The following is an 11351-nucleotide window of genomic DNA, read 5'->3' as shown; positions in this document are numbered from 1 at the left end:
CAAAGGTTATACACCGTAGCAAGTAAAGGGTATTGTGTTAATAAAATGGGACATCGCTAGATACAAGTCTTCCTTTCCCCCTAGTTTATTAAAAAAAGAAAATGAAATATATATATAATTTGACAGACCAACAACTCTATATGAATAGTAATACCTGATCAAAATCAATAATACAAAGGTAGATTGGTGTAACATATACATCAACAAATATTTTATCTATAATTCTTTATTGACTAGAGGAACATGACATGCATTGAAATCAAGATTCATTCTTTTTATGCATGTTCATACCTGTATTTAATAAAATGCATGTTTTATTCAATTTTCGTTAATAAAAAAATAAGTATATACCTTACATTTGTAATTTTTGATACTTAAATATCAATCCGTCATCAAACATATTTTTACGCATCAAACATTTTGATACTACAATAATTTTACCGACAAACACCATGAAAAGGCATCAGAATATAAATAGCATAGTTAGGTACAATTGCCATCGCCGGATGGACAAATTGTGATTAAATACGGTTGTTAGCGAATTGAGTTTGGAGATAACTCAAGTTAACCAAATAAATTGATGCTTAAACCGCATTAATTTGGCATGTATAATAAAAAATATTTTAATGTTCAATACAAAAGTAGATTAAATATAGGTCCGAGAGATGCAATCATGACGATGATAATGACAATAACTACCGATATTATGATCATTGTTATAATTGTAGGCCACATGTATAAGAGACTCAATCTTGCAGCGAAACTGTGACAGCAAGACCCACACGTAATTGCTACTACAACAACAACAACAACTAAATCGAGTTTCTTTTTTCTTTTTTTTCTTTTTTTAAGCACAAGGGGTTTGCTCAACGCCGACATGTATGCATATATATTCGTATATATTCCATTTGGCAAGATCAAAATCCTTGTGTTTTTTCGCACAACATTGTGATTACAAGTTTTAAATTCAATTTGGTCTACTTGTTGAATTCTCTGTCATTAAATATGTTAATACTAGGGACAGAGATTTTCGATACTCTAAAATGTGAAAATATAAAATATCAGCAGTTCTAATTCCTCACTTTCTCATGTTTCAACTATCTTTAGTTTAGAGGACGACATTACATGGAGGTAAAACTTAGAATTCATCCTTTTGCAATTTGAGTTGGAATTGAATAATGGGAAATCAATAATAAAGAATTGAAGACTGAAGAATCATATCACTAAAACAAACGTATACATCCACTTATTCACCAACAACTTCACTAGCAAAAATCCAAGTTCCACAATCCTTAATTAATGCTTGCCCAATGAAAAGGATAACAGAATAAACTTGACTGCATAATAATTGAATAGAAAGTAGAAACACAACTCATTTTCTCTGCATGGCCACAAGTGGATTAACCCATACCCTGATACCCCTATTTCTTTTGGTGAAAAAACAAAAACTGTTTCTGACATTTGACAGGAGACCAGAGATTCAGTAGCTAAGACTCACACCTTGTATTAACTAGCTTCCAAATCAAATGCACATGCAGTTCTAGGAACATGCATATACTAATATAATATAGGCTGAAGTAACACGGTTTCTGTGGGCTTCATATGGTGTTGGACAAGTCATTATTGCTCTATTTGGGCATTGGTATGGGCCGAGTAGACACAAGAGAAGCTTCCTGCTTGCATTTTGTTCCTATGTCTTCCACACTCGAATGGTGCCATCCACAGAAGCAGTTACCATGCAATTCTCCTTTGGGTGATAACTTACGCTTGTTACCTGAGCAAGTAAGTTCACGTGACTTGTATCATTGTCGACTAGTCTTATCCTTCCATAAGAAGTAAATCCAAACAAAACTAAGAACAAATACTTACATCTCTAAGATTATAGTATCTATCACATTATATAACCCAAAATGGCATCAGTTATGGCAGAGCAATACTTAGACTCTTTTCACAACAAAAAGAAAAAAGGGAGAGAGAATTGAAACTGACAATAATAAGATGCGGCATTAAGAGCTTTAATTAATTTGACAACAAAGTAACAGAAAATATTTCGAAGAAAATCAGCAGCAGATATTTTTTTGATAACTGTTCAAGATGTTGTGTACAGGTGACAAAAACTGTATCAAAACTGAATTGTCACATGAAATTATTGTTTGTTGGTGTAACAAATTTTCACATTGGTGGCCCCAACAACCCAACACAAAAGGATAGGACTTAGGAGAGTAGCCAGTAGGAAAGAGAAGGAGGGCTCAATTGAAAACATGATCCGCTTCCTGTGGAACCATATAATCTAAATGGATGAACAAGCATAAACTGAAACAGCATTTTGTAAAACGATATCAAGTTTGGGATTCAAACTTAAGAGGAATTCATTTTCTTTTGTCAAGCTTAAGGAGGAACTAAAAACTTGAGGAAGTCACAATCATAGTTGCAAAAATATCATTAGCCAATGAAAGGTCTATAATGTCCTTTTGGACTTAGTAAATTAGTATCAACATAGTTTCTAACAGAACTTCCATGTAGAAAGGGTGCTGTAGTCAAAGAGTTTACCACCGAGTTATGAGCCCTGAATCTTGACACGACCGATGCATCTACAAGATCCCAAAAATAGATGTAGCCATCCTCAGAGCCAGCAGTTACATGAGCATCCGTATTGGTAAGGCAGCAATCTAATTTAAAAGACTGAGGATAACTAATTAGAAATTATTATTAAACCTGATAAGATGGACTAAGCCATAAAGCTTGCAAGGGCATGGTATAGTTGCTTAAAACGCACCAAAAAAAAAATTTATGTTTTTAGAATGAACAAATGTCGGAATGGAAATGTGGTACGCCAGATAGATAAATATACAAATGACGGTGAATCTTAACTTGTAGCTAAATTTGTAATAGAAGAAAGTAATAGAAACAGATTTAACATCTGAGAACTAACCTTATTAGTGTGTCCTTTATACTCTTGCAATAACTCCCCTGTAGATCTGCCACAAGAAAGGATGAAAAAAAAATTAGCAGGGAGTAAGATCCATGCTAAATTTCCTCAGAAAGTTATACACGTACCGGTCCAAAAGACGCAGAGTAGAGTCGAGACAACCAGCTAGAATGCAGTTACCATCATTGGACATGGATATGCAGTTAACAGGTTGCCCCAAGTTATCGGATGTTTCTCTGGTGTGTACAAAAGAAAAAATTAGTAGATTTCACGAAGCAGATAACAATACATGTGCGTATCGGGAGTGTTTCTCTTTCAATTTGAAATATGCTGCTACATGCCTGCCAATGCGAATGTCAAAGGTTCGAACAGTTCCATCAACACTTCCTCCAATGATTTCAGTCTTTGTTAAGCAAACAGACATGACACTATCTGAGAATGTGTCAATAATCTGAACATCAATTGATAGGATAGACTTTATTAGTAATATTGGTGTGCGGGGAAAGGAAATGAGCATTATTAAAATGAATTGACCTGCATAGGCTCGGTGCTGTGGGATCTGCAGTCCCAAGCACGCAAGGATTGATCATAGCCAGCTGATACTACCACAGAGGAATACTCATTGAATTTCACAGCATTGACCTATGAAAGAAACTACATTACAAGAGTGGTGTCTATAGCTACGAATTGAAGTGAAACAATAGAGGGGCAGGGAGCTAAATAGCGAATAGCAAATACCTCACCGTCATGACCACGGAACTTTCGAATTACACGGCCTGTAGCTACATCCCAATAAAATATCTGGCGATCTCCACCACACGAACATAGCTTGGAGTTGTCCCTAAATCAAATTATTAACATGCAATTGTGTTGATTACTAAGGAGTACGAGACAGAGAGAGAGAGAGAGTACGAAGTGACGTGGACGTCGCGGACTTCGCGGCCATGGGATTTGTAGGTCTTGATGTGGATGCCACGGTGGGGATTCCAGAGGCGTATGGTGCGGTCTTTGCCGCAGCTGAGGCAGTAGTTGCCGTCGGCGTTGAACCTCGCGGCAAGCACAGCGCCCTCGTGCCCCTTCAGCACGTTCACCTCCTTCCGAGGAAGATCTTCCACGCTCATTCTTTCCAAAACCGTGTGTACAAAAGAAAAAATTAGTAGATTTCACGAAGCAGATAACAATACATGTGCGTATCGGGAGTGTTTCTCTTTCAATTTGAAATATGCTGCTACATGCCTGCCAATGCGAATGTCAAAGGTTCGAACAGTTCCATCAACACTTCCTCCAATGATTTCAGTCTTTGTTAAGCAAACAGACATGACACTATCTGAGAATGTGTCAATAATCTGAACATCAATTGATAGGATAGACTTTATTAGTAATATTGGTGTGCGGGGAAAGGAAATGAGCATTATTAAAATGAATTGACCTGCATAGGCTCGGTGCTGTGGGATCTGCAGTCCCAAGAACGCAAGGATTGATCATAGCCAGCTGATACTACCACAGAGGAATACTCATTGAATTTCACAGCATTGACCTATGAAAGAAACTACATTACAAGAGTGGTGTCTATAGCTACGAATTGAAGTGAAACAATAGAGGGGCAGGGAGCTAAATAGCGAATAGCAAATACCTCACCGTCATGACCACGGAACTTTCGAATTACACGGCCTGTAGCTACATCCCAATAAAATATCTGGCGATCTCCACCACACGAACATAGCTTGGAGTTGTCCCTAAATCAAATTATTAACATGCAATTGTGTTGATTACTAAGGAGTACGAGACAGAGAGAGAGAGAGAGAGTACGAAGTGACGTGGACGTCGCGGACTTCGCGGCCATGGGATTTGTAGGTCTTGATGTGGATGCCACGGTGGGGATTCCAGAGGCGTATGGTGCGGTCTTTGCCGCAGCTGAGGCAGTAGTTGCCGTCGGCGTTGAACCTCGCGGCAAGCACAGCGCCCTCGTGCCCCTTCAGCACGTTCACCTCCTTCCGAGGAAGATCTTCCACGCTCATTCTTTCCAAAACCCTATCACGACCTTGCGTTCGGTTCAGTTCAATCTCCTTCACCAATCACAATCCTGACTCCCCCTAGCCGTAGTAGCATAGTTATCAGAACGAATTGGTAATTGACCCGGTGGTCACTGGGTCACTAGTTCAACCGATTCATCCCGTTGATCCAGTCATAATTAAATAAAAATATAAAATTACAAAAATAAAATTAAAATAAAAATGCATATGCTCACAAACATATTAATAACAATCAAGTATCAATTCTTAGATATAACTAATAAATTAGTCACTAGTACAAATTCAACTCATTGATAATTTTCAACAAAAAATTCATTTATGATAATTTTCAGCAACAAAAATTTTAGCTCCACATACGACTTACAGCAACAAAAAATTTAGCTAAGTGATTATTTAAGCAAGACAGCCATAAATTTAAGGTTCGGTGATGATAATCAGCAAAAATTCAACTCTGTGATGTTTTCCAGCAACAAAAAATTAGCTCAGTGATATGTTCATTATGTTCAGCAACAAATTCGGCTCATTGATAATTTCCAACTACAAATTCAACTATGATAATTTTCAGCAACAAAAACTTTAGCTCCAAAAATGATTTACAGCAAGAAAGGATTTGGCTAAGTCATTATTTCAGCAACACAGCAACAAATTCAACCACCAGTGATGATTTTCAGCAAAAAAGAAACTTAGCTCAGTGATATTTTCAGCAACAGATTCAACTTTCAGCACTAAAGCAAGGTGTAGTGATGATTTACAACAACGAAAAACAGGGCAATTTGTTGGAACTCACCTGCCCAGGGACCAACTGACGGTAAAGGAAGCTGACCAGGCGAGCCGAAGTAAGAAGACGAGAACGACCACCAGCCGAGAGACCAGATGCTTGTTCCGCCTGCTTCTGCCGCCGGCGACTGACGACACAGAGCGCGACGACGAGCTTGAGTGGGAGATGACGACACAGAGCGCAACGACGAGCTTGAGTACGAGACAGTGAGTGAGTGAGCGAGACAGGAGCCAAGAGAGCCTGAGTGCGACAACACCTGCCGTGAGAGTGGGGAGAGAGCTTGAGGTCGAGAGAGAGATGGTGACGAAAAAGAGACTCTGAGGCCGGTGGCGAGAGTGGTGACTCGAGAGAAGAGAGACTGAGGGCTAGGGCATTCACAAACGACACCGTTTTCGGAAAAAAAATTAAGCATGATCCTTTCCGGGTTCCGGGTTATTTAAACCGTACGGGTCACCGAATTTGCTAAAACCTGTACGGGTCGATCTGGTTTCCACCGGGCTTGATGTTTAGATTTTAGAGTTTAGACAGTTAAGTTCAGTCCAAAAAATAAAAGACCGTTCAAAGAGTGGCTCAGTTCGGCCAAGTGAACGAGTGACTGGATTTCCAGCCGATTCAGCTGAGTCTATTCGAGTTTGATAACACTGGTGACTGACTGACTGGATAGTAGGCAGTCGCCACTAGCCAGCCACCCGTTCCCTGCCTCAGCAGTCAGCACCACTCCATTTAAGATTTGGGCTACAGCCCATTTCGACATAACACATTTCCAATAACTGTTCATCTTATAAACAAATGGCCTAAGCAAGTCGGCCTTAAATCCTTAATACCTTTTTTTTGGTACTTAAATCCTTAATACGTTTAATAAAGCAAAATGAAAAAATGGTCTGGTTACTCCTTTTTTTTCTCTTTTACAAGTCTAATAAAAGAAAAGAGCAACACCTAAAACACCAAAAACCCAGAGAAAAAAAAAAAAAAATTCTTTTTGGGGGGATGGTGTCGTCAATATTTATAGACATGATGAAACTGAATTTGTCTTGACCGAAACCTGGTCTTAGATATTGGCTGATTTTATTTTTGATATCTTTATTTGATTCTAAATTGGATGGAAGATTGAAAGGTGGCATAGTGGCATATTAGTGGAAAATTAAACGCAATTGATTATGTATTTATGTAATGTGCATAGTGGATCTTTTCTGTATTCCCCTGAAGCCTGAAAGTTGGGAGTTACAATCCATAAGAAGGGTTGACTATAGTTATATAAGTAGATGGTGAGAGAAGCCATCTTGCATGTGCACTCAAGAAAGGAAAAAACGTGAATCCGAATTTTGCAGCATATATGGGTCTGAAAGAGGGAATTTTGTTGATGGTATTGAGTCTTGTCGTGTACGGAACGGCATCAAAGGACGGAGGAGGAGTGGAGCAGGCGGATTGCTTGAAGTCGTTGGTGGAGCTGAGATCTTGTTCGAATGAAATCCTCCTTTACTTCAGCAATGGCGGCGTCACTCATATTAGCTACAAATGTTGCTCTGCAATCACCCTCATCACGCATAATTGCTGGCCTGCGTTGCTCACTTCCTTGGGCATCACTCCTCAGGAAGCCCATTATTTACGTGGCTACTGTGATGCTTCTGCTTCTTCTCCTGCCTTCGCCCCTTCCCCTTCCCCTGATGTTCAAATTTCACTTAGGACTTAGCTACCAACAATGCTCAATCATCAATCATAGTGTTTCTATGTGTAAGAGCAATGGAACTTACATAATATAATATATTATTTAATAGTCAAAGCTGGTAACATATAACAAGTAGTTCTTGTTTCTTATTCAATGTAAACACCAAATTAAAAGCAAGTACTATTACTACTTTCTAAAGAGTTTAATATCCCTCCAACGAGATTCCATATAGTTGGAAGGATCATTCTGAGTATAAACCCCAAACTTGAAGTAGAAAGTACCGGGTCCACGACCAGCACCATCAAAATTGAGATTCCCATCAATGTAAACCTTGACGTTGTTGGCACCAACATCATGAATCACATTCAGCCTGAACCATCTATTGTAGATGTTGTCCAGCACAACAGGATCCCTATAAGCCTTAAGAGAACCATCATACACCCTAAGCTGCAACGTTGTGGCAGAGGAGCTTCCACCGAACACTTGCATGATGCTCACACCGCTTGTTCCACTCGGCACGTAAAAGTCCCCTTCAAATTGCCACACACCGGATGTATAATCATATCCCTGAAAATTAATTAATCAACTTAATTAGCCTGCTTATTATAATGTTAATGACTTCATGTTAACTCACCGTAATGCGAATCTCGGTTCGTGGCAGGGTGGTGCTGGATGGTTCGAAAGGCTTGTCGGTGGAGTACACCCAGAATTTATGAACCCCATCTATGAAGGTGTAACGCTGGTTTTGTGGAACATCGTAAGGCTTTTGGACCTGGAAATTTGAGTTGCTTATTGGGAGTTGGGTGAACCCTTGTGTTGGATCAATGGCTGCTGAAAATGAGGCCAGTGTTAATTGCAAGAGGGTTACATGCAAGATGGGTAGCAGCACCATTGCTGCAGGTTGGAGGTTGTATTTCCAAAATGTTTATTGCAAGGTTTGGAATTCAATGGTTGATGCCTGAGGCTATATATATGTATAATGTATGGAGATGAAGGGCAAAATACTCCAACGTGCTGCGGATAATGATGATTTCTTCTTTGACATTCTTACTCCATTCTTCGTTGAAAAGTATTGGCAACTCTAAAATAGGTATATGTATGCGGTATATTAGAATGAAAACAATAGTTAATAAATCAAACTAGCTTCTTTTATTTATTTATTTATAATTTTGTATTTAGGGTGTGCAATTATTGTTATTTTTTTAGCAAAGTCCATCTTGTAAGATAACATAAAATGTTTATTGCCGGTATTTTATTTTTCTTCGTTTTTTGGAGTGATTTTAGGGATTTAAATACTTGCTTTTGATGTACTAAACTAAATTAAAAATAGATTGAAAATGTGAACAGCTATTAATTCCAATTATGTGACTATTTGTGTAGATATAATGGATGGCTCATTGACCATGACTATCACGATCCGCCGCCGTGCACAAAAAGAAAAAGGCATAAATTACAGGCTTGTGGACTTTCTTTTTCTTCTCCCGTACGCCCCTACCCAAAAGAATATAGCACAACTCTTTTATTACATTGCCTTATTGGTAAGGGTATAGTACACTTTAATTCCATATATTTCTTTTTCCTCTTTGGGTATTCAACTAATCAACTTCTCCCCATTGTTTCATTCAAATAGGAGAACGTTTCGTCGTATACAGATAACTCATGGCAAAGATAAATAGGAAATGCAAAGCTGCATTAATAAGAAAGTTTGTTTGCAAATTAGAATTGAACTAAATAGTTAAATGAAAAAGTCTCAACCAGAATAGAACTCGATGGTTCGATTCCGCGTTGTGTATGGTGCAATTTATTGTCTAAGGGGAGACTCTTAAATAGAGATCAAATTCGTGACAGATTAATCGTTGACTTGCCGGGTTAGAGGATATACAGTGAAAAACCAAAAAGAAAAGAATAGAACTCAATTAATACTTATGGAATGCTTCCAGAATAACTCAACAATGGCATTGTATATACTCTTCATGAAGCTTTAGTCGGGTTCCGGTGGTCAACAAAAGTAGATTGTGGTTTATTTTTCAATAGTCCAAACAACTAAAGAAACAATAGCATGATACAACTAAATAAGAAACAGTCAACAAAACAGCACACTTAAGGTTTATTCTATGACCACAAACTGAGACGCTTAAAGTTGAGACATGAAAGAGTTGAAGGAAGCTTGTTCTACATGTTACTGGAAGATAAGGAGTTTGCAACATCAATAACAAAGCGATATTTAACATCGGATTTGCTGAGCCTTTCGATAGCAGTGTTGATCTCATCCATCTTAATCAGCTCAATATTTGCAGTTATGTTATGCTTTGCACAGAAATCAAGCATCTCCTGAGTCTCCTTCAGCCCTCCAAAGTTGCTTCCCCCTATAAGCTTCCTTCCTGCACATGACTTACACTTTTCATTCCAATGACTAAATCCATACAGGTTTATAGTACTAGAAATGTGAATTCTTGGTTTCCTGATTACTTACCTCCAACCAAGGGGAAGATAGGAAGCTGAAGCGGCTTGCTAGGCAGCCCTACATTGACCAGCTTTCCGTTCAGCTTCAGCAGACCAAGCAGGGGAGCCAGCGGATGGACGGCGGAAATCGTGCTGATGATATAATCCATTGTTCCCATGGCAGCCTGCATGAATCATGTGCAAAAATAACATAAATTGAGTTGCCATCCATTTTTGTACACAACAACATGGTTGGCTAATTCCTTGTGATACACGCTACCTCACCTTCATTCTTTCAGGATCAGAGGAAAGAAGGAAAGAATCAGCCCCTAGAGTGTGAATGGCCTCAGCTTCCTTGTTGGGAGAGCCACTAATGACAGTAACTTTGAGACCAAATGCTTTGCCAAATTTGATGGCAACGTGGCCTAAGCCGCCGAGGCCGGCCACTCCCAAATGCTTGCCGGGCTCTGTCATCCCATAATACTTCATTGGGCTATACACAGTAATCCCAGCACACAGAAGAGGGGCACCGGCATCAAGGGGTAAGTTGTCGGGAAATCGAAGCACAAAGCGCTGGTGAACAACCACGAAATCGGAGTAGCCACCCTGGGTTCGTGTCCCTTTATAAGGAGAGTTATAGGTATACACAGTTCTAGGACAGTAATTCTCCAGATCCTGCTGGCAACACTCACATTCCTTACATGAGTCCACTATTACACCAACTCCAACTCTATCCCCCTCCTTAAATTTTGTCACATTACTTCCAACTTTTGTCACAATACCAGCAATTTCATGCCTGCAAAACACAATGCAACTTAAACTCACATCCTGAAATCATATTGCATCCTTCACAAATAGAAATGTTTGCCTCCAACTATTATTATTCGTTATTCAAGTTTACTACTATTTCATATAAAATCCACCTTATAAAGAAATTGTTTGCACTAATCACATACCTAAAATAAATAAACAAACCAATTTACTTTTAGTTTTGCTTGGCTTGTAGTCTTATTTATTTGTCTGTACCCTGAGGAGTTAGATTCTATTGTTTTGTTTAGTTTAGGTTCCTGTTTACTGAAAGGATTTCTGCCGCTTAAAAAGGGTTTGTGTTAATGCTATTATTTTAGCCCTGTAGAGTTACGATAAAGACACATCTAAAAAATCTTCTTCTTACTATATAAATCCATTGTGAATCATACTAATTACATTGCACAAAATCAACTCATATTCTATTATCTATCATTACTGTTGTGATAATAATTGTTTTTTATCACTATCAGTGCAATGTGGATAGAGTGGTCCCCTTGATGGGAGCAAAAACAGGATTTATGACAACGGTATCAAGCTTATGACATCAAAATTTCATATTTAAAAATAACAATAATTAAAAGGAAATTTTCTTATAATCCAAAATTAAAGGAGTACGACACACTTATTTTCACTAAATGCTTTAATAAGGAGAAATTTTGGGGTCAATTCACATATTTAATAAAATCCAATGTT

At 38.4% G+C, this 11351-nt stretch overlaps 3 protein-coding genes across 9 annotated transcripts in view; all 3 read right to left on the bottom strand.

Moving 5' to 3' along the window:
• Window positions 1194–6155, bottom strand: LOC107630957 (WD repeat domain-containing protein 83). 7 transcript variants are annotated; one of them, XM_021119318.1, is made up of 10 exons: window positions 5750–6151; window positions 4935–5022; window positions 3842–4037; window positions 3668–3770; window positions 3464–3571; window positions 3271–3380; window positions 3058–3165; window positions 2933–2978; window positions 2551–2682; window positions 1194–1774 (listed from the first exon to the last, which is right to left on the bottom strand). In XM_021119318.1, the coding sequence occupies exons 2-10, from the start codon at window positions 4945–4947 to the stop codon at window positions 1691–1693; spliced, it is 900 nt and encodes a 299-aa protein (XP_020974977.1). In that variant the 5' UTR covers window positions 4948–5022; window positions 5750–6151; the 3' UTR covers window positions 1194–1690. The 7 variants fall into 7 exon arrangements, with proteins under 7 accessions (XP_020974977.1, XP_020974980.1, XP_020974978.1 ...); XM_021119321.1 differs by having other exon boundaries at window positions 4935–5083; window positions 5750–5947; XM_021119319.1 differs by having other exon boundaries at window positions 4935–5012; window positions 5750–5947.
• On the bottom strand, window positions 7486–8424 carry LOC107634626 (citrate-binding protein). The gene is made up of 2 exons (XM_016338048.2): window positions 8041–8424; window positions 7486–7973 (listed from the first exon to the last, which is right to left on the bottom strand). The coding sequence occupies exons 1-2, from the start codon at window positions 8296–8298 to the stop codon at window positions 7593–7595; spliced, it is 639 nt and encodes a 212-aa protein (XP_016193534.1). The 5' UTR covers window positions 8299–8424; the 3' UTR covers window positions 7486–7592.
• Window positions 9334–11351, bottom strand: part of LOC107630959 (probable mannitol dehydrogenase 1) — a 3361-nt gene continuing 1343 nt past the window's right edge. Inside the window, exons 3-5 of the mRNA XM_016334258.2 lie at window positions 10134–10644; window positions 9880–10033; window positions 9334–9787 (exon numbers count right to left, since the gene is read on the bottom strand). Coding sequence (XP_016189744.1) covers window positions 9579–9787; window positions 9880–10033; window positions 10134–10644 — 874 coding nt within the window. The 3' untranslated portion in view covers window positions 9334–9578. The remainder of the gene's footprint in view (window positions 9788–9879; window positions 10034–10133; window positions 10645–11351) is intronic.

The sequence above is a fragment of the Arachis ipaensis genome, chromosome B03 (genome assembly GCF_000816755.2).
Source record: "Arachis ipaensis cultivar K30076 chromosome B03, Araip1.1, whole genome shotgun sequence".
NCBI classification, from domain to species: domain Eukaryota; kingdom Viridiplantae; phylum Streptophyta; class Magnoliopsida; order Fabales; family Fabaceae; genus Arachis; species Arachis ipaensis.
The sequence above is the reverse complement of the archived record's forward strand: the minus strand, read 5'-3'. Positions and strand labels throughout refer to the sequence as shown.